The sequence below is a fragment of the Zootoca vivipara genome, chromosome 2 (assembly GCF_965207765.1).
Source record: "Zootoca vivipara chromosome 2, rZooViv2.hap1.1, whole genome shotgun sequence".
In the NCBI taxonomy this organism is placed as follows: Eukaryota; Metazoa; Chordata; class Lepidosauria; order Squamata; family Lacertidae; genus Zootoca; species Zootoca vivipara.
This window is the reverse complement of record NC_142584.1, coordinates 121,400,436-121,423,578: the sequence shown is the minus strand read 5'-3', so window position 1 is coordinate 121,423,578 and position 23,143 is coordinate 121,400,436. Positions and strand designations below refer to the sequence as shown.

At 45.7% G+C, this 23,143-nt stretch overlaps 2 protein-coding genes across 2 annotated transcripts; both read right to left on the bottom strand.

Annotated features, from left to right (window-relative positions):
* Positions 1 to 314: 314 nt before the first annotated feature.
* LOC132591780 (uncharacterized) lies at positions 315 to 7,753 on the bottom strand. Its single transcript, XM_060272204.2, is given in 3 exon segments — positions 315 to 555; positions 558 to 2,874; positions 7,246 to 7,753. Coding segments are annotated over 2 exon segments (2,310 nt in total). The 5' UTR covers positions 2,830 to 2,874; positions 7,246 to 7,753; the 3' UTR covers positions 315 to 517.
* A 1,030-nt stretch (positions 7,754 to 8,783) lies between these two features.
* Positions 8,784 to 20,826, bottom strand: LOC148687236 (uncharacterized). Its single transcript, XM_088664281.1, has 3 exons — positions 20,694 to 20,826; positions 14,303 to 15,120; positions 8,784 to 13,305 (listed from the first exon to the last, which is right to left on the bottom strand). Exons 2-3 carry the CDS (start codon positions 14,976 to 14,978, stop codon positions 10,724 to 10,726), a joined length of 3,258 nt encoding a protein of 1,085 aa, XP_088520407.1. The 5' UTR covers positions 14,979 to 15,120; positions 20,694 to 20,826; the 3' UTR covers positions 8,784 to 10,723.
* Between the last annotated feature and the right edge of the window lie 2,317 nt (positions 20,827 to 23,143).

Genomic DNA, 23,143 nt, shown 5'->3' with positions numbered 1-23,143 from the left:
GCTCACATACGCTGCATGCCTTTAAGATGGATTTCCTGTTACTGATGTGAAGGAAAGTGTCAATTCGGAGAGAAAGAGGTTCTGCACCTTAAAAGCGTTCCATAATAACCAAAGCAGAATCCACAATCCTTCTATTTAAACCATTTCCCTTCTTTGAGTTAATTCATGGCTTGTAGAGTTTCCACTCTTACAGCTCTTACGCCTCAGAGTCTTTAGGTGGTTTGTAAGACTTCCACCACAACTGAACCTCTATCCACCCTAGGACTTACATGGTTTCTCCCCAGTATGAATTTGTTGATGTTTTGTAAGACGTCCACTCTGACTGAAGCTCTTTCCACACTCCATACATTCAAATGGTTTCTTCCCTGTGTGAGTTTGTTGATGAATTCTTAGTGCTCCACTCTGACTGAAGCTCTTTCCACACTCCATACATTTAAATGGTTTCTCTCCTGTGTGAGTCCGTTGATGGTGTCTAAGGTGTCCACTCTGACTGAAGCTCTTTCCACACTCCATACATTTAAATGGTTTCTCCCCTGTGTGACTCCGTTGATGAATTCTAAGTGTTCCACTTTCAGTGAAGCTCTTTCCACACTCCATGCATTTAAATGGTTTCTCTCCTGTGTGAGTCCGTTGATGAATTCTAAGGTGTCCAGTCTGACTGAAGCTCTTTCCACACTCTATGCATTTAAATGGTTTCTCTCCTGTGTGAGTCCGTTGATGAATTTTAAGGTCCCCACTCTGACTGAAGCTCTTTCCACACTCAATACATTTAAATGGTTTCTCTCCTGTGTGCGTCCGTTGATGAATTCTAAGATTTCCACTGTCAGTGAAGCTCTTTCCACACTCCATACATTCAAATGGTTTCTCCCCCGTGTGCGTCCGTTGATGAATTCTTAGTGTTCCACTCTTAGTGAAGCTCTTTCCACACTCAATACATTTAAATGGTTTCTCTCCTGTGTGAGTCCGTTGATGAATTCTTAGTGTTCCACTCCGACTGAAGCTCTTTCCACACTCCATACATTCAAATGGATTCTCCCCCGTGTGTGTCCGTTTATGAATTCTTAGTTTTTCACTCCGACTGAAGCTCTTTCCACACTCCATGCATTTAAATGGTTTCTCCCCCGTGTGCGTCCGTTCATGAATTCTTAGTGTTCCACTCCGACTGAAGCTCTTTCCACACTCCATGCATTTAAATGGTTTTTCCCCTGTGTGAGTCTGTTGATGAATTCTTAGTGTTCCACTCAGACTGAAGCTCTTTCCACACTCCATGCATTTAAATGGTTTTTCCCCTGTGTGAGTCTGTTGATGAATTCTTAGTGTTCCACTCCGACTGAAGCTCTTTCCACACTCCATGCATTTAAATGGTTTTTCCCCTGTGTGAGTCTGTTGATGAATTCTTAGTGCTCCACTCTGACTGAAGCTCTTTCCACACTCCATGCATTTAAATGGTTTCTCCCCCATGTGCGTCCGTTGATGAATTCTTAGTGTTTCACTGTGACTGAAGCTCTTTCCACACTGCATGGATTTAAATGGTTTCTCCCCTGTGTGCGTCCGTTGATGAATTCTTAGTGTTCCACTCTTAGTGAAGCTCTTTCCACACTCAATACATTTAAATGGTTTCTCTCCTGTGTGAGTCCGTTGATGAATTCTAAGATTTCCAATGTCAGTGAAGCTCTTTCCACACTCCAGACATTCAAATGGTTTCTCCCCCGTGTGTGTCCGTTTATGAATTCTTAGTTTTTCACTCTTAGTGAAGCTCTTTCCACACTCAATACATTTAAATGGTTTCTCCCCCGTGTGCGTCCGTTGATGAATTCTTAGTGTTCCACTCTCAGTGAAGCTCTTTCCACACTCAATACATTTAAATGGTTTCTCTCCCGTGTGAGTCCGTTGATGGTTTCTAAGGTGTCCACTCTGAGTGAATCTCTTTCCGCACTCCATACATTCAAATGGTTTCTCCCCCATGTGAGTCTGTTGATGAATTCTAAGGTGTCCACTCTGACTGAAGCTCTTTCCACACTCAATACATTTAAATGGTTTCTCTCCTGTGTGAGTCCGTTGATGAATTCTAAGATATCCACTGTCAGTGAAGCTCTTTCCACACTCCAGACATTCAAATGGTTTCTCTCCTGTGTGAATCCGTTGATGAATTCTAAGGTGTCCACTCTGACTGAAGCTCTTCCCGCACTCAATACAGTAAAATGGTTTCTCCCCTGTGTGCGTCCGTTGATGAATTCTTAGTGTTCCACTCTCAGTGAAGCTCTTTCCACACTCAATACATTTAAATGGTTTCTCCCCTGTGTGAGTCTGTTGATGAATTCTAAGGTGTCCAGTCTGACTGAAGCTCTTTCCACACTCCATACATTTAAATGGTTTCTCCACTATGTGAGTCTGTTGATGAATTCTAAGGTTTCCACTCTGACTGAAGCTCTTCCCGCACTCCATACATTTAAATGGTTTCTCCCCTGTGTGAGTCCGTTGATGAATTCTAAGTTTTCCACTCTGACTGAAGCTCTTTCCACACTCCATGCATTCAAATGGTTTTTCCCCTGTGTGAGTTTGATTATGTAAATTAAGGCTGTCACTTCTACTGAAGCTCTTTCCACACTCCATGCATTTAAATGGTTTCTCCCCTGTGTGAGTCCGTTGATGAATTCTAAGTTTTCCACTCTCACTGAAGCTCTTTCCACACTCCATGCATTTAAAGGGTTTCTCCCCTGTGTGAGTCCGTTGATGTTTTCTTAGTGTTCCACTGTCACTGAAGCTCTTCTCACACTCCATACTTTCAGACTGCTTCTCCTCTCTCTTTCCACTGACTGTCTTCTCCATTGTCTGGTTTGGGGGGTGAAGAGGGGAGGAAATCCTATTTGTTTTCTAGGAAGAGAAGAAAGGAATATTACACACATCAGTTAGCACCTGCTCTTATTTTAACATCTTGTATATTCTCTCTTGTCCTCCATGTTCCCAGTTTTTAGGAAATACAAATGAAATAATGTCAAATAATGGTAATGCAGTTCAGAAGCATTATCTTAGAATACGGTTGAACTGTGGGGTTTACTTTTTATCAAAAGTGGTTTCTCACTGGAAAGGGAGCTGCTCTATGTCTATGAACCTGCCCACTATTCATCAGGGTCCTAATTCATCATGAAGTTCTTCATCCTCTGCACAATAATCCCCCACCCCTTGGACCACATTTTGTCCCCTTCGGCCTCTAGATCTTTATTAATCATCTGCACACTCCCTTTGGCCTCTGGAGGTGCATATTGACCATTTTGGGAGACCCATATATAAGTCCAGTGACAAGGCTTGGTGCTTGTAGTTGGCTGAAGGAGTGCTCAGGTAGGAGAATGTTTTTGGGGTTGGAACTCTATCTCTCTCAGCCTTGCATCATTGCATGGAGAGAGCTGGAGATGCAGAAGGAAAGCAGCTGGAGCCTGACTGCTGGGAATCCCAGATTAAAACGCCCACCCCAATTACTATTGGTAATAATTATATGCCGCCGAGTCTCGCACCTGCCTCCTGCCACTGGCCTATCTTAGTGGAGAATCCCAGCCCAAGCCTCTCTCACTGTTCTTCCCCCTTTGCTCCTACTGGAAACTATTTATTAAATTTGTATATTTCTCTTCATCTGAAGATCACAATATGAAAATATGTGTGACGCTGAAAAGGTGACTATTAAAGGTGAAGAATACTGATTGTGGGAAAGAAAAGAAAGAAGATTACTCTGGAGAAAGGAAGGGAAACCAGTGATGTTTCCGCCTGAGTGTAAAGAAGAAGCCAGTCTTCAAACCAGTTTCATATTCCACAGCTGTTTTTCTCAGCCATGATTGTGTATTAGAACCTTTGCCACAGATTTCTTTTTTTCTCTTTCAGGTAAATCTTTATTTACTATCTTAAATTCATACTTCTTTAAACTTAATCACAATTGTAACAAACTATTAACTACAGCATTTCTTCTTCCCCTAAATTCATTTTAACACTATCTCACATAATAAATGTAAATTAACTTAGAAATAATAATAATAATAAACCATCTATATAAGAAAATAAAAAGGATTAAGACATTGCTGACTTCCCGACATTTCCCGATGTATTTTACCTTTACAACATTGAAAGTTATCCTATTCTTACTCAATTTTTAGTATATTCTTATAACATGTCATATCCAGTTCCTTTATTTAATCGCATAATATTTATATTTATACAAGTCAATCAAATGCCACCATAGAGATTGTATCATTCTTATATTTTTGCAGATATTTCTTATACATGTCCCACTTTTGTATGAATGATTGTTTTGTATTTCCCCTTAACCTGTCTGTTAATTGAGCCAGTTCAGCAAATTCTAAGAGTTTATCTTGCCATTCCCTTACTGTAGGTATCTTTTTTCCTTTCCAATTTGCCGCATACGGCATATAAGAACATTTCTCTTCTATTTTTTGGAATGTTCTTACCTAATATTCTGAGAAGGAACACTTCTTATCTTTTTACAAACGTTACCTTAAAGATCTTTTTCATTTCGTCAGAAATGAGGTTCCAAAATTCCTTAACTTTTCGGCAGGCCCACCACATGTGGTACATGTCTCCCTTTACTTCTCCACATTTCTGACATTTATCCGATTTTTAAAAAATCTGACATTTTAGCCACATATTTCATCCACACACACCTTTAGTGTGGGCAGCAGTGCAGGAAGTCAGGGCGGGGGGAGGGAGGGACAGCGCTGCAAGTGCTGTACCCACTGTACCTTCCTAAGCAAGCAACTTTGGGGGTGAACAATTTCCTTTTAAAAGCTCTTCCCTAGGGGCCGGCAGGGGTTTCTGCGCTGCTGAGTGTGGGCACCGTGGATTCATAGTGTTAGGGTCTCAAGAACCCTTCAGATCCAGTTCCACCAACTCCCAAGTAACTGAGCCCCTGAGCCCCTAGGGCAGGCTTGTCCAAAGTCCGTTTCAGGGGCCTGATCCGGCCCCTGTGGCAGTTTATTTCCTGTGGTAAAAGTCTAAATAAAGTTCCACTTTTCAACTTCTACTCTAAAAAAAGGTCCACAACTTTGGTTGGCCCTTTGACAGGCCCTCACGGCCCTTCCCTTCATCAAATCTGGCCCTCTTTGGACACCACTGCCCGAGGGGAACCTTCTATGCTGAGGTGAGGCATCTCTGGCCCTCCAGATGTGCTTGGACACAAAGTACCATCATCCCAAGGAAAGATGGCATATGGCCAGGGATGAGGGGAGCCTTATCTGGTGGGACACACTTTCCCCTTCTTCCCCCTCTTCTGAAAACCCTGAATATCTGTATTTCATTTCCTCCTCCTTCTTCCCTGATCTCCAAGATCTTCCTGATACAGTCCAACTGCACACATTCCCAAATAATCCTGCACCACTGACTTCCTGAGGCTGCTGCATTGTGTCTAGGACACTGGCAATGGGACAGCACCTTCCCCTGGATGAGAGGATAGAGTAGGCATTGGCAACCTCCGGCCCACGGAGGCCGTTTATCTGGCCCACGAGCCACATTGAAATTGCAATAATAGTAATAATAATAATAATAATAATAATGCTGCAGGCTTTTAAGGGGCAAACACCGGAACCCACCCATTTCCATAGCAGTCTTCCCAATCTCTTAAATCCCACAGACGTGAGATCTGATATAGTGGGAATATCTAGCCGGCATTTGAGTGATAGTGGAGAAAGAATGAGTTGGACAATAATATGAAGGATACATACTGTTGTAAGAATGTAGTAGATAAATAGTTAGTGGAATATAGAACAACGGGAATACATTCATGCTTAAAATATAATTTATGCATTATGGATTAACAGGAAGTCAAAATTGTGGTTATATATGATTATGAAATAAGGGGGAATTTTCTTTTCTTTTTTAAAATGTTTGCTCACTTAGGTTGGGGTTATATGTATTTTCTTTTTTGTTCTCATGCTGAACTATAAAAGATAACAACTTAGGTGGAGTGGTATAATAATAATTATTATTCTATTAAAAGGTATAGTCTTATAGGATATGTGATAGAGAACAACATAGTGAAAAGCAATACAGTGGTACCTCGGTTTAAGTACACAATTGGTTCCAGAAGTCTGTACTTAAGCTGAAGCGAACTTTAGAATCCTAGAGTTGGAAGAGACCACAAGGGTCATCCAGTCCAACCCCTTGCCAAGCAGGAAACACCATCAAAGCATTCCTGACACATGGCTGTCAAATCTCCGCTTAAAGACCTCCAAAGAAGGAGACTCCACCACAATGTTATAACAAATGATTAACTGTTTAATGTATTTTGTTTTATTGTGATTATTAGTTTGTTTTGTGATACAAAAAAAATTATCTTAAAAAAAAGATATACTGTACTATAGTGGGAATATTGGAATGGAATATGGGAATATTGGTGGAATGGAGAGAAGGAGTTGGGCACAGGTATCTCTGGATAGGAACCCTTTAGATGCTTCTCCCCAGAAACAAAGGCATGTGGGAGAGACTGTAGTTGCCAAGACAAAAGTCTCAAAGGGCGGAAAGAATAAAGGGGGCTTCCTCCCTTTCCTCTTTCCCCCCATGGTTGGACTCCCTATAACAGCCCCCAGCGCCCCATGCAGGATCTGACCTGGGACTTCTGGCAGGGCAAGGACTGAGCTTGAAGGGAGGAGAGGGTGGGTGGATCAGGCCTCCTGTTCAGGGATCTCTCCCTGGTCTACTCAAAGGAGATTCCTGGTCAGGAGGGAGAAGTCAAGGCAGGCAGCCCCCAAGTCTCTCTCTCTTTCTCCAAGATGGCTTCCATTCCTCCCCCCGGGATCCTTCCCTTCCTCTCTCTGCCCCCCAACTTCCTCTGCCCTCCACCCCCCCAGTCTCCCCTTTGCCCAGAGACCCCCCCCCTGGCCAGCTCTCTCTTCTTTCCAAATCTCTCCCAAGCGCCCCCACCTCTCCATCCGGAGGGGCCTCGCCAGGTGAGCAAGGAGGGGGAAGAGGAGGGAGACGGGGGGGTGCTGCCAAGTCCTCCCCCCCCCGCTCGCTATTCTCTTCCCATTTCCTTTCCTGTAATATAAAGGGCGGTGGGATCTCCTGACCCACAGAAGGAAGGGGGAGGGGGGAACTCCCCTCTTTCCTTTCACCCCCCCCCCCGCCGCAAATCCTGCCCTCCCTTCCCAGCTGCCCTGTTTGGAGATTCAGGGGGAGGAAAAGCACATCCTTCTCCCCCCCCCCCACAACCCCAAATCTCCCCCGCCCCCTCCCAATCTTTTGCACCTCTTTTTCCTCCTCCTCTGCCGACCTGCTCCTCTTCCGGGAATGTGAATGGAGGCCCCTCCGCCTCCAAACCTCCCTGCCTCTCTAGGAAGCGGAGCTCACTGACCCTTGGGGAGGAATAAATGACGCCTCCCTCCCAGAAGGCACAAATTCTCCTCCTTCCAAAACAAGCTCTGTTATTCTTTTCCTGAAAAGGTCCCAGGTTCGATCCCGGGAGACGGCAGGGAAAGAGACCTCCCCCCCCCCACTTCCGAAAAAGTCCTCCCCCTTCATCTATTTTAATCCATTGCCAGGAGAGGGGGGGGGGATCCGGTCATTTTCACACCCATTTCCCCACGTGGGGGAGGCAGGGCTGTGACGTAGAGTTTCCCCGTTACAACAGCCCTGCAGAGTAGACCGGAGTTGGGATGCGCCTTTGGGGCTTGGAACAGTGACTTACGACAACCCTAAATGGTGTTATCCCTTGTCTCTCTCTCTCTCTCTCAATATATATATATATATACACTAGCTGAGTTTAATGGACCCTTTTCTGTTAAATAGACCTTCATAGTCTCCCTTTAGTGTCCCCTCACCTGCCCCGTCCCAACCCTGACTCCCCTACTGTAAGTTTCAAAAATAAGACTCCCCCACCGATGTGTGTTTCTGAAAATGTCCCCACCCCCACTGTTTTGGCTGACTCAGGGTCCTACCTCCCCCCCCCCCATGGCTAGCCTGGAGAAGAGGTTAAGGGGTGATATGATAGACATGTGTCTAATATATCAAAGGATGTCATATGGAGGAGGGAGAAAGGTTGTTTTCTGCTGCTCCAGAGAAGCGGACACGGAGCAATGGATTCAAAGTTCAAGAAAGAAGATTCCACCTAAACATTAGGAAGAACTTCCTGACAGTAAGAGCTGTTCGGCAGTGGAATTTGCTGCCAAGGAGTGTGGTGGAGTCACCTTCTTTGGAGGTCTTTAAGCAGAGGCCTGACAGGCATATGTCAGGAATGCTTTGATGGTGTTTCCTGCTTTGCAGGGGGTTGGACTGGATGGCCCTTTGTGGTCTCTTCCAACTCTATGATTCTATGATTCTATGACAGGACGGGGGGAGGGGGCACATGAACAAGGTCTCACTTGCACCTGACAGGGAGCCCGGCCGGTCCTGTGCCTTCGCTCCAATATTATGCTACCCCAGCAACACACCAGACCCCCTCCTGAAGAAAGATTGGTTTTCCCTCCTCAAACCCCGATAAGCGATCCCATGGGTTTGCAGTTGTGAATGAAGCTCGTCTTTGAAGAAAGCTCCATTCTAGCCAACCAGGAGAATGCATTGGTTCTGCAGAGCCAGCTCAAGGATTTTGGCAGGAGGAGAAGGGACTGGCTGCAGATCAAAACCTCGTTACCTAGTAAACCAATTAGAATGGGAAACATTGTATCCTAGAAGAGAAGCCGTTTGTATTCAGAAAACCTATCATGCTTTGAAATTCATTCCTTCTAGCAATCTCCCTCATTCCAACGTCATTTTGTAACATATAACTGAGTTATACCATAATATAAATATCAGTGGAAAGATAATTTAATGAAGAATAGAATGCAATAACGTTTATGAAGGATTATTTATTACAACAGTCGTCATAAAGAAGAAACGTGAAACAAACAGAAAAAATTAGATATACAGGTAGAATTGCCACATTGGTACTTTGTGATAACTAAGTGGGTTTTGCGTTGAAGTTTGGGGACTCGGTCTCTAAAAGGTTCGCCATCACTGCCCTCGGATCATGTCCAGTTGCAAAGGGGGAGGGAGGCTTTCCACCCTCAGGGCCCAGAGGGGGCTCCTGCCTTGGGGCAGCTGGTGGAGTTGGAGGAAGTTGACCCTTAGCACTCTCGCTTTGGGTCCTGCCTGGACCTCCTTCCACATTAGACTCATCCTTACATTGCTTTGAGATGCTCTGGTACGGCCCCTTCTTCCCTCTTCCCTCCTCATGCAAGACATGCAGCTTGGAACAGAGCCTTTCCTGCTTATGCCACTAAATACAGTGGTGCCTCTACTTATGAATTTAATGCGTTGCAAACGCACATTCATAAGTCGAAAAAATTGTAAGTCGAATCCCATAGGAATGCATTGGGAGAAAAAAATCGTAAGTCAAAGCAACCCTACCTAAAAAATTCGTAAGTAGAAAAAATCCTATCTAAACCGCATCCAAGATGGCGGACAGAGCTCCATTCGTAAGTAGAAACATTCGTAAGTAGAGTTACTCGTAAGTAGAGGTACCACCGTACCCCTTTTATTTCTCCTGCCACCGAATACACAATTTATATATATATAAATGGTGAAGGTGCATGTGTATTATTCCCCACTTTTCTCCCACAAACACTTACCCGATCGTCCTGAAATTTAGCCACAACCTCAAACTCACATGTGAGCAGGTCATCATGCACTTACACTGACCAGCTGACACACCTAAGACAGGTATAAACCTGGATTTGTGGTCCAAAAAATTGCGCCCTACAGTGGACACTAAATGAATAACAGACAAAGATACTCCCACAATTCCTTACTCCCTGGAGACCATGCCTCCAACAGAGAGCAAAGCGCTCGGAGACCAAGCCACTCCTCCATTATTGCAATTAAAAGTGGGAGTTATGCTGCTATTCCTATAATATTAATCTGACTCTGCTTCCAAAGCAACACCCCCAGTCTCAGCTCCACCTTGTGCAGCTCTCCATTCCCAAATACAACCATTTCCACCTCCCTCCACCAAACACCAAAACCAGCTCACTCTCAGTCCGTCCTCATTCAGAAGCAACACTCCAGACTCACACACTCCCCCTCCCTATCGAACAGTACATTCAATATTATATTATGCATACTATTGTGAAATGTTACGTTCATTACTTTAAATACATGTCTAGACAATGTTACATACAAACAACAGAAGTTCACATACGCTGCATGCCTTTAAGATGGATTTCCTGTTATTGATGTGAGAGAAAATGTCAAGTAGGAGAGAAACAGGTTCGGCACTCTGAAAAGCGTTCCATAATAACCAAAGCAGAATCCACATTCCTTCTATTAAACCATTTCCCTTCTTTGAGTTAATTCATGGCTTGTAGAGTTTCCACTCTTACAGCTCTTACCCCTCAGAGTCTTTAGGTGGTTTGTAAGACTTCCACTTGAGAGTCCCATGGACTACAAGAAGATCAAACCTATCAATTCTGAAGGAAATCAGCCCTGAGTGCTCACTGGAAGGACAGATCGTGAAGCTGAGGCTCCAATACTTTGGCCACCTCATGAGAAGAGAATAATCCTTGGAAAAGACCCTGATGTTGGGAAAGATGGAGGGCACTAGGAGAAGGGGACGACAGAGGACGAGATGGTTGGACAGTGTTCTCGAAGCTACGAACATGAGTTTGACCAAACTGCGGGAGGCAGTGGAAGACAGGAGTGCCTGGCGTGCTATGGTCCATGGGGTCACGAAGAGTCGGACACGACTAAACGACTAAACAACAACATTTCCACTTAAACTAAGCCTTTGTCCACTTCCCTGGCACTTATATGGTTTCTTCTCTGTATGGGTTTGTTGATGTTTTCTAAGGTGTCTACTCTCAATAAAGCTCTTTCCACACTCCATGCATTTAAATGGTTTCTCCCCCATGTGAGTCCATTGATGATTTCTAAGGCTTCCACTCCAACTGAAGCACTTTCCACACTCCATGCATTGAAATGGTTTCTCCCCCGTGTGAGTCCGTTGATGGTTTCTAAGTTCTCCACTCTGACTGAAGCTCTTTCCACATTCCATGCATTTAAATGGTTTCTCCCCGGTGTGAATCTGTTGATGTTTTCTAAGTTGTCCACTCTCAGTGAAGCTCTTTCCACACTCTATGCATTTAAATGGTTTCTCCCCCGTGTGAGTCCGTTGATGTCTTATTAGTGATCCACTACGAGTGAAGCTCATCCCACACTCCAAACATTCAAATGGTTTCTCCCCCGTGTGAGTCCGTTGATGAATTCTAAGATATCCACTCTGACTGAAGCTCTTCCCACACTCCATACATTCGATTCGTTTCTCCCCAGTGTGTTCCTGTTGATGTCTTCTTAGTGTTCCACTACGAGTGAAGCTCTTTCCACACTCAATACAGTAAAATGGTTTCTCCCCCATGTGAATCCGTTGATGAATTCTATGACTTTTGCTGCTACTGAAGCACTTTCCACACTCAATGCATTTAAATGGTTTCTCCCCCTTGTGACTCCGTTGATGTTTTCTAAGGTGTCCACTCTCAGTGAAGCTCTTTCCACATTCTATGCATTTAAATGGTTTCTCCCCCGTGTGAGTCCGTTTATGTCTTCTTAGTGATCCACTACGAGTGAAGCTCATCCCACACTCCATACATTCAAATGGTTTCTCCCCCGTGTGAGTCCGTTGATGAATTCTAAGATATCCACTCTGACTGAAGCTCTTCCCACACTCCATACATTCGAATCGTTTCTCCCCAGTGTGTTCCCATTGATGTCTTCTAAGGTGTCCAATAGTAGTGAAGCTCTTTCCACACTCAATACATTCAAATGGTTTCTTTCCACACTCAATACAATCAAATGCTTTCTCCCCCGTGTGAATCCGTTGATGACTTCTAAGGCTTCCACTCCTACTGAAGCACTTTCCACACTCTATGCATTTAAATGGTTTCTCCCCTGTGTGCGTCCTTTGATGGTTGCTAAGTTCTCCAGTCTGAGTGAAGCTCTTTCCACATTCCATGCATTTAAATGGTTTCTCCCCGGTGTGAATCTGTTGATGTTTTCTAAGTTGTCCACTCTCAGTGAAGCTCTTTCCACACTCTATGCATTTAAATGGTTTCTCCCCCGTGTGAGTCCGTTGATGTCTTATTAGTGATCCACTACGAGTGAAGCTCATCCCACACTCCAAACATTCAAATGGTTTCTCCCCCGTGTGAGTCCGTTGATGAATTCTAAGATATCCACTCTGACTGAAGCTCTTCCCACACTCCATACATTCGATTCGTTTCTCCCCAGTGTGTTCCTGTTGATGTCTTCTTAGTGTTCCACTACGAGTGAAGCTCTTTCCACACTCAATACAGTAAAATGGTTTCTCCCCCATGTGAATCCGTTGATGAATTCTATGACTTTTGCTGCTACTGAAGCACTTTCCACACTCAATGCATTTAAATGGTTTCTCCCCCTTGTGACTCCGTTGATGTTTTCTAAGGTGTCCACTCTCAGTGAAGCTCTTTCCACATTCTATGCATTTAAATGGTTTCTCCCCCGTGTGAGTCCGTTTATGTCTTCTTAGTGATCCACTACGAGTGAAGCTCATCCCACACTCCATACATTCAAATGGTTTCTCCCCCGTGTGAGTCCGTTGATGAATTCTAAGATATCCACTCTGACTGAAGCTCTTCCCACACTCCATACATTCGAATCGTTTCTCCCCAGTGTGTTCCCATTGATGTCTTCTAAGGTGTCCAATAGTAGTGAAGCTCTTTCCACACTCAATACATTCAAATGGTTTCTTTCCACACTCAATACAATCAAATGCTTTCTCCCCCGTGTGAATCCGTTGATGACTTCTAAGGCTTCCACTCCTACTGAAGCACTTTCCACACTCTATGCATTTAAATGGTTTCTCCCCTGTGTGCGTCCGTTGATGGTTGCTAAGTTCTCCAGTCTGAGTGAAGCTCTTTCCACATTCCATGCATTTAAATGGTTTTTCTCCTGTGTGAGTCCGTTGATGAATTCTAAGTTTTCCACTCTCACTGAAGCTCTTTCCACACTCTATGCATTCAAACGGTTTCTCCCCCGTGTGAGTCCGTTGATGTCTTCTTAGTGATCCACTACGAGTGAAGCTCATCCCACACTCCATACATTTAAATGGTTTCTCAGCTGTGTGAGTCCGTTGATGAATTCTAAGGTCTCCACTCTGACTGAAGCTCTTCCCACACTCCATACATCCAAATGGTTTTTCCCCTGTGTGAGTTTGATGATGGATACTAAGTGCTGTACCATCAATAAAGCTCTTTCCACATTCCATGCATTTAAATGGTTTCTCCCCTGTGTGAGTCCGTTGATGTTTTCTTAGTGTTCCAATATAAGTGAAGCTCTTTCCACAATCCATACATTTATATGGTTTCTCACCTGTGTGAGTTCGATGATGTAAATTCAGCTTTCCAGTCTGACTGAAGCTCTTTCCACACTCCATACATTGAAATGGTTTCTCAACCAAAGCTTTTTCCACACTCCATGCATTTAAATGGTTTCTCCCCCGTGTGAGTCCGTTGATGTCTTATTAGTGATCCACTACGAGTGAAGCTCATCCCACACTCCAAACATTCAAATGGTTTCTCCCCCGTGTGAGTCCGTTGATGAATTCTAAGATATCCACTCTGACTGAAGCTCTTCCCACACTCCATACATTCGATTCGTTTCTCCCCAGTGTGTTCCTGTTGATGTCTTCTTAGTGTTCCACTACGAGTGAAGCTCTTTCCACACTCAATACAGTAAAATGGTTTCTCCCCCATGTGAATCCGTTGATGAATTCTATGACTTTTGCTGCTACTGAAGCACTTTCCACACTCAATGCATTTAAATGGTTTCTCCCCCTTGTGACTCCGTTGATGTTTTCTAAGGTGTCCACTCTCAGTGAAGCTCTTTCCACATTCTATGCATTTAAATGGTTTCTCCCCCGTGTGAGTCCGTTTATGTCTTCTTAGTGATCCACTACGAGTGAAGCTCATCCCACACTCCATACATTCAAATGGTTTCTCCCCCGTGTGAGTCCGTTGATGAATTCTAAGATATCCACTCTGACTGAAGCTCTTCCCACACTCCATACATTCGAATCGTTTCTCCCCAGTGTGTTCCCATTGATGTCTTCTAAGGTGTCCAATAGTAGTGAAGCTCTTTCCACACTCAATACATTCAAATGGTTTCTTTCCACACTCAATACAATCAAATGCTTTCTCCCCCGTGTGAATCCGTTGATGACTTCTAAGGCTTCCACTCCTACTGAAGCACTTTCCACACTCTATGCATTTAAATGGTTTCTCCCCTGTGTGCGTCCTTTGATGGTTGCTAAGTTCTCCAGTCTGAGTGAAGCTCTTTCCACATTCCATGCATTTAAATGGTTTTTCTCCTGTGTGAGTCCGTTGATGAATTCTAAGTTTTCCACTCTCACTGAAGCTCTTTCCACACTCTATGCATTCAAACGGTTTCTCCCCCGTGTGAGTCCGTTGATGTCTTCTTAGTGATCCACTACGAGTGAAGCTCATCCCACACTCCATACATTTAAATGGTTTCTCAGCTGTGTGAGTCCGTTGATGAATTCTAAGGTCTCCACTCTGACTGAAGCCCTTCCCACACTCCATACATCCAAATGGTTTTTCCCCTGTGTGAGTTTGATGATGGATACTAAGTGCTGTACCATCAATAAAGCTCTTTCCACATTCCATGCATTTAAATGGTTTCTCCCCTGTGTGAGTCCGTTGATGTTTTCTTAGTGTTCCAATATAAGTGAAGCTCTTTCCACAATCCATACATTTATATGGTTTCTCACCTGTGTGAGTTCGATGATGTAAATTCAGCTTTCCAGTCTGACTGAAGCTCTTTCCACACTCCATACATTGAAATGGTTTCTCAACCAAAGCTTTTTCCACACTCCATGCATTTAAATGGTTTCTCCCCTGTGTGAGTCTGTTGAGTTTTCTAAGTGTTCCGCTGTCAGTGAAGATCTTTCCACACTCCATACTTCTCCTTTCTCTTTCCACACTCCATGAATATAAATGGTTTTTTCGTTATTCCAATTGAACATAGCCCACCAGAATTTTGACTGCCTTCTCCATTGTCGTCTTTCGATGGGGGTGTGTGAGAGAAAATCCTATTTGTTTTCTAGGAAAAGAACAAAGGATTATTACACACATATATTAGCACCTGCCCTTATTTTAACATCTCATACATTCTCTCCTGTCCTCCATATGTTGCCAGTTTTTAGGAAATGCAAATGAAATAATGTCAAATAATGGTAACGCATCATCAACCTTTCACAACCCTTACCGGTAATCATCGTTAATGAAGCAGCATTATCTTAGAATACGGTTGAACTGTGGGATTTACTTTTTAAATAAAGAGGTTTCTCCATGACCCTGCCCACTATTGATCAGGTTCCTAAGCTCACCATGACGTTCTTCATCTTCTGAATATTCCTCCACCCCTTGAGCCAAATTTCATCCTCTTTGACCTCCAGATGTTTATTAATCACCTGCACAGTCCCTTTGGCCTCAGGAGGTGCATATTGACCATTTTGGGAGACACATATATAAGTCTAGTGACAAAGCTTGGTGCTTGTGATCAGCTGAAGGAGTGCTCAGGTACGAGAATTTTGTTGGGTTGGACCTTCATTTGTCAGCCTTGCATTGCATGGAGAGAGCTGGAGATGCAGAAGGAAAGCAGCTTACCGTAATTCGTTCCGGAGGTCTGTTCTTAACCTGAGGTACCACTTTAGCTAATGTGGCCTCCCGCTGCCGACACCGCATGATTTCTGTTCTCATCCTGAGGTAAAGTTCTTAACCTGAGGTACTATATCCGTGTTAGCGGAGTCTGTAACCCAAAGTGTTTGTAACCCGAGGTGTTTGTAACCCCAGGTACCACTGCATTGAAAATCCTAAGACTACTGGTTCAAGTGAAGAGGATTTAGCCAAGATTAGAGTATGGAAGCTGGGGATGGTAAGGTAAATAAGGAATTCAATAATCATGTTATAAAGAGATCGCTTGGGGAAAGCATAAAGAACTATTAGAACCAAAGACCCCCAGGTGGCTGTCACAGTCAAAATTATGACAATTAAAAAAAAGGAATTCAGAAGCTGAAGAATAGTAAAGCCAGAACCATCATTTTAGATGGGCTCCATGATGAGCAGTTCTCCATGATTGACTGCAGGAGATGATGCGTCTTAAATCTTAAAAGATTTAGAGCAAATTTATGGAGACACTAATTATGCTTCTAAACAGATTGCAAACAGATTGCAAAGGCCAGAGACACACCCAGAAAAATTGTGGGCTTTAATTGTAACAAAGAAGGCCACACTGCAAGGAACTGTAAGGCTCCAAATGCAAAGAAACCCCTTATAAACAAGGTAAGGAAAAGAAGGGGAGATCTGAACCCACTTTGCTACTATAAGAAAAGAATTTGACTTGTGAAAATAAATGTAATAAGTAGATTTTAAATTCAGGAGCTGCCAGCCATTTCTCGTATAAAAGGAAATATTGTAATGACATTAACGATATTGCAGAATCTCACATTGAAATCGCAGGTGGCAATGGTGTTGAAGCTAAAGATGCATGTTCTGCGAATTTAAAATTTAATGTGAACAATGAAGCTCTGGATACTACTGTGGAGACAGTTTTGTATGTTCCACAACTCAGTTGTAACATGCTTAGTGTGTCCAGTTTGCACAGCAAAGGTTGTTCCAGATAACATTTGGGAATGGAAAATGTGATTTGACTCAGAATGGTGAGGTGCATGTTCAAGCCAATCTAATGAATGGCATATATGAGGTTGGTCTTTCAGAGAATCAGTCTGCTAAGGTGTCACGCTCAAACCAGAAAGATGGGGCGGACCTGGAGCTGTTGCATAGAAGGCTGGGACACAGGGACACCAACGCCATTCAGGATCTACAGAAAAGAGCACTTGCAAGGGGACCGCAGGTGACAAAGAGCAACACAGCACCAACAAAGTGCCTAAGCTGCGTTACTCAGAAAGCTGTCAAACCTTCATTTCCTCCTTGCACAGAGCAGAGAAGCAGCAAAGTGCTTGACATAGTCTGCAGTGACTTGACAGAGTCTACAGTGGACCTATGAATGTTCCCTCACTAGGGAAGAAGAGGTACATACTAATATTTCTTGGTGATTTATTGAAGTATCGTGTTGCATATTTCATCAAGGAAAAGAGTAAGACAGTGGACATGTTCAAGAAATACCTTGCAATGGTGAAGAACAAGTTCCATAGAGCTCCAGCTAGGCTGATGACAGACAATGGGGGTGAGCACTGCTCACGGCAGTGTATCTCTGCCGAAATATTCAAAGTGGGCGGAATTGAACTTGCACAACTTCACAAGCTCATCAAAAAATCTGGGAAAGAGAATAAATCCCAGCAGACTTTAGAGATGCCAAAATTATCAATCTCTTTTAAAAAAAGGTGACAGAACTGATTGTGGAAACTATTGAGGCGTCTCTCTATAAGCAGCAGCCGGCAAAATTATTGCAAGGATCTTAGCAAACCGCCGGGTAACCTTCCTGAATCCCAAAACGGTTTTCGGCCTTCTAGGGGGACAGTGGACACGGTTTTCACTGCTCGACAGCTTCAAGAAAAAGGCAGAGAGCAAAACCAACGCCTGTGTATGGGGCGTTTATTGACCTGACTAAGGCTTTCGACACTATAAATCGAAATGCCCTGTGGGTTGTCCTTCTGAAAATGGGCTGCCCAGATAAATTTGTAAACATCAATTGGCTCCTCCGTGATAATATAATAGCAACAATGGCAGATAACAATGGCTCTCAAAGTGAACCATTCACAGTGGGATCAGGTGTTAAACAGGGTTGTGTTATTGCCCCAACTCTATTCATTATTTTCATTGCCATGGTCCTATACTTTGTCGACGGGAAACTCCCCACCAAAGTAGAAATCATATATCAAACAGATGGAAAGCTCTTCAATCTGAGCAGGCTGAAAGCAAAAAGTAAGGTTACCATAACTTCCGTCCTAGAGCTTCAGTATGCTGATGGCAACATCTTCTGTGCGCACGCTCAGAGGATGACCTCCAAACCATCCTAAATATCTTTGCAGAACCTTATGAAAAGCTTGGCCTATCACTCAACATCCAAAAAATCAAAGTGCTGCACCAACAAGTACAAAACAACTTCTCTGCAGTACCACAAATCCAACTCAGTGGTGTAACGTTGGAAAACATTGATCACTTCTCCTACATAGGCAGTTACCTTTCCACAAGGGCCAACATTGATGCTGACAAGCTGGAACATGTCCAGAGGAAGGCAACCAAAATGGTCAAAGGCCTGGAAACGATGCCTTATGAGGAACGGCTTAAGGAGCTGGGTATGTTTAGCCTGGAGAAGAGAAGGTTAAGGGGTGATATGATAGCCATGTTCAAATATATAAAAGGATGTCCTATACCGTACCTATGGGACTGCCTCTCCTGATATGTCCCGCGGAGGACCTTAAGGCCCACAAACAACAATATTTTTTAGATCCTGAGCCATAAGGTGGCTAGATTGGCCTCTACTAGGGCCAGGGCCTTTTCAGTATTGGCCCCAACTTGGTGGAATGCTTTTTCACAGGAGACCAGGGCCCTGCGGGATTTGTCATCTTTCCGCAGGGCCTGCAAGACAGAGCTGTTCTGCCTGGCCTTTGGGTCGGACTTAGTCTGACCTCTGTGCTTTCCTCCCTCATGGCTGGATTTATGGACTACTTAAAATGAGGCTGCATTTTAAATTTTAATATTGTATTTTAATCTGTATTTTAATTAATTGCTTTTTAAGTTTTATTGTGATTTTATTGGTGTTAGCCGCCCTGAACCCAGTTTTGACTGGGGAGGGCGGGGTATAAATAAAATTTATTATTATTATTATTATTATTATTATTATTATTATATAGAAGAGGGTGGAAGGTTGTTTTCTGCTGCTCCAGAGAAGCGGACACGGAGCAATGGATTCAAGCTACAAGAAAGAAGATTCCACCAAAACATTAGAAAGAACTTCCGGACAGTAAGAGCTGTTCGGCAGTGAAATTTGCTGCCAAGGAGTGTGGTGAAGTCTCCTTCTTTGGAGGTTTTTAAGCGGAGGCTTGACAGCCATCTGTCAAGAATGCTCTGATGGTGTTTCCAGCTTAGAATCATAGAATCATAGAGTTGGAAGAGACCACAAGGGTCATCCAGTCCAACCCCCTGCCAAGCAGGAAACACCATCAAAGCATTCTTGACATATGCCAGTCACGCCTCTGCTTAAAGACCTCCAAAGAAGGAGACTCCACCACACTCCTTGGTAGCAAATTCCACTGCCGAACACTGCTTGGCAGGGGGTTGGACTGGATGGCCCTTGTGGTCCCTTCCAACTCTATTCTATGAAATCCAGCATCGCCTGAGCTCTGCGAGCGCGGCTTTCTCCCGATTGAAGTGCAGAGTGCTTGAGGACCAGGACATTTGCAAGGAAACCAAAGTGCTTGTTTACAAAGCTATTGTACTACCAACTTACTACATGCTTGTGAAACATGGACCACTTATAAACGCCATCTCCAACTCCTCAAAAGACTCCATCAATGGTGTACCCGAAAATTTTTACACATCACTTGGGAAGATAGGTGAACTAATATCAGTGTACTGGAAGAAGTAAAGATCACCGGGGGGGGGGGGTGTTCACTGGTGCTGGAAGGGGGGTGTCTCTATCTAGTCCTCTCTCGCCCCCTTTAACCCTTCCATGGACTCCCTCTCTCCGTTTCCCCAGCCAAAAGAGAATTGGGGGCCTCAGCTCAACCCCCCAGCTCTGCTTGGGGATGGGGGTCCTCGGCTTCCCCTTCCCTCCAAGGCATCCAAGGGGGTGCAGGAAAGCTGAGCATCTCTCGGCCCCCCAGGAAAGAGAAAGGGGAGTTTGGCGATGCTGCTGACAAGGAGATATTGCCAGGCAAACCCTGCAGGTGTTGGGTCCCCACTTCCCACCTGGATCGCATGGATCCTGGCCCCTGTCGATGGGCACCAGGGAGGCCGCTTTCTTTAGGGGAGGGGGTCTCTTTGTCCTCCCCTCCCCCCTTATCCACCCCCCCCTCTTTTCCCTCTTTACCTCTTGGTCCTCTCTGCTCCTCCGCCTCCCTGGCTCCAGATTATTCCGCTTTGCTTATGCGCAATAGAAAGGGCTGGCAGGGGGGGTGGTGGTTCTTCACTGGCGCCCCTTCTTCCCTATTCCGAAACTTCCCTTCTGCCCCCCCGCTTCGGCCTGGAAACTTCCGGCACATTTACCGTAGCAGCGACACTTCTGGTTCCTTTTGGGATGCGCTTGCCCGTAGAGCTACGAAAGTAGAGCAGCCTCTCCTTGTGTTGGGATGGGAAGAGGACGGGACGGCGCTGTCTTTGGCCTCCTGCTCTTGGGGCTCCGTGGGGACATGGGATGGGGGGGTGAAAAGCAAGGAAGGCCCCCCTAACTTCCTTCGTAGGATCAGGAGAGTTGGGGAGGGGCTGATCCAGGGGGTGCAGGGCAGCTGAGCATCTCTCGCCCCCCCCCGGAAAGAGAAAGGGGAGTTTGCAAACCCTGCAGGTGTTGGGTCCCCACTTCCCACCTGGATCGCATGGATCCAGACCCCTGTCGATGGGCACCAGGGAGGGCGCTTTCTTGGGGGGGGTCTCTTTGTCCTTCCCTCCCCCTCTTATCCACCCCCCCTCTATTTTTCCTCTCTCCGTCTTTACCTCTTGGTCCTCTCTGGTCCTCCGCCTCCCTGGCTCCGGATTATTCCGCTTTCCTTGTGTGCTCCTTCCTATTCCGAATCTACATTTTGGCGGCACATTTAGCAGCGACACTTCCGGTTCCTTTTGGGATGCGCTTGTCCTAGAGCTACATCTTCAGAGCAGCCCCTCCCTGTGTCCGGATGGGAATCGGACGGGACAGCGCTGCCTTTGGCCTCCTGCTCTTGGGGCTCCGTCTTCCCCCCCCCCCAAGATGCCTCTCCTCCCCACAGGAGAGGGTCGAGATGGCTGCGGGAGGGGCATCATATCTGGGGGTGATCTGGGTTTGGGGGCAGAGAAGGACGTGCATTTCCTCCCCCCTCAATCTACTGAACAGGGCGGTTGGGAGGGGAGAGGTTTGGGGGGGGTGAAAAGCAAGGAACCCCCCACTTCCTCCTTAGGATCAGGAGAGTGGGGGAGGGGCTGATCCAGGAAAGCCAAGGGGGGATCACTCCCCCCTGAGACAGAAGGGGCGCTTCCTTTCCTCTCCCCCCTCGCCCTTCTCTCCCTCCGGAGTCGAGCAGAGAGAGGGGTCTCTATCCAGGAAAAAGAGGGGAGGGGGCGAGGCTGTGCCATCAGGGAGGGGTCTCCTTCTGCCTGCCAAGCCCTGAATGGGAGGGGCTGATCCAGGGAAGCCAAGGGGGGAGGGGTCCCTCCATTGCAAGGTCTTTTGTGAAGCCCAGAGTGGGACCCAGCCTCTGGGGGTGGGAAGAGACATGGGGCTGCCTGAGACAGAAGGGGCGCTTCCTTTCCTCCCCCCCCCTCACCCTTCTCACCCCTCGCAGGGGTGTTGCAAAGGGGACCCCGTCAGCCCTTGGGGAAATGGGGCTGCTCATAGGAGCCAAATCCTAGGGGCAGAGGGATCTGTTTCCCCCCCCCTATAAAATATTAGAGGGGCTCTCCCCCAAAGGTAAAGGGGATTTGTGTGCACGCTTGTCGTGCTACGTGATGGATTAGGTGGGGTGGGGCCTACCTGCCCCCCCCAATATTTTATTCACATTGCCCCCTGTGACGAATTTGAAGCTGTTCTGCTATATTTTTCTTTCGCAACCGACCTATCGAAGGGTTAACCCAGACTCCTGGTTAACTGACAGCAGCATTCCATGGGAGGCGTGGCCTGCCTGGGGTTTAAATGGAAAGGGGAACCGTTATGTCAGTTGGAGAGGGATTTGGTGTGGGAGTTGGGAGGTTGTGAGAAGGGTAGATTAGAGTAGATGAGGTATTTGTGAGGTTATCTGATATTTGCTTATTAGGAACAATACCAATGAAACTAAGTTTGTACTAATAAAACCCGAAAGCAACCATCAAGAAAGAATACAATGAATGTGCATAGTGGAAGTGTTCTACGAACCATCGTGATATTTTTTCCAGCAAAGGTATCCTGATACTCATTTGGTGGGAATGCTCTTTTTAAAAGACAAAACAGCCTTCAGGACTAGAAGGGTTAGTTTGTGTCTGAGAGTGCACCAGGAGGAGGGGACAAGAAGGAGGCAGGTTCTGGGTTGTGACAAAGATGCCTCAGGAAGGAGGAAAGCTTTTCAGTAGGGGGGTTTCTAGTGGAGTGAAGCCCTTGTCTGTGTACACAAGGAACTGTCTCACTTATAGCCCTGGGTTCAATAAGGTACCTGGCCACGAACGTGCTGGAAATACTACTCTCAAATTATTCTAAATCCCCAAGAGTTATAGGGGTGCTTTGTAAGACTAAAGGGAAGCGTGGGAGGTTTTTATTTTACCTCATAAACCCTTGTTAGTACTTCTTTTAATTTGAGAGGTTTCTGCTGCTCCAGAGAAGCGGACACGGAGCAATGGATTCAAGCTACAAGAAAGAAGATTCCACCTCAACATTAGGGAGAACTTCCTGACAGTAAGAGCTGTTCGGCAGTGGAATTTGCTGCCAAGGAGTGTAGTGGAGTCTCCTTCTTTGGAGGTCTTTAAGCAGAGGCTTGACAGCCATCTGTCAGGAATGCTTTGATGGTGTTTCCTGCTTGGCAGGGGGTTGGACTGGATGGCCCTTGTGGTCTCTTCCAACTCTATCCTATATAATAAAATGCAAGTGTATCTGCGTCCAGTCCCTGTGTCCCCGTGTCCGCGCTACTGCGCATGTGCCCCACGGACACAGGGATTGGACGCAGAGACTGGACACAGAGACACTTCTGAGAGGGGAGCTTGGCGCCCGCTCAGCCCGGCAGGGAGACGAGCCAGGCTGAGGTGGTGAGGCGGGCACGAGGACTGCCCCCCCAGCCGGCCGCTCCCCTTCAATCCCCTCACAGCTGGAGCGGCCGCCTCGAGCTCCGGGCTCCTTCCTCCTCCAGCAGCAGGAGCGCGACCCCTCTGGGTGGGACAATGGCGGGACCCCCTCCTCCTACCTCCCGGCAGCACCAGCCGCCCCTCGTGGCTCCTCACGGGCGCGCCTC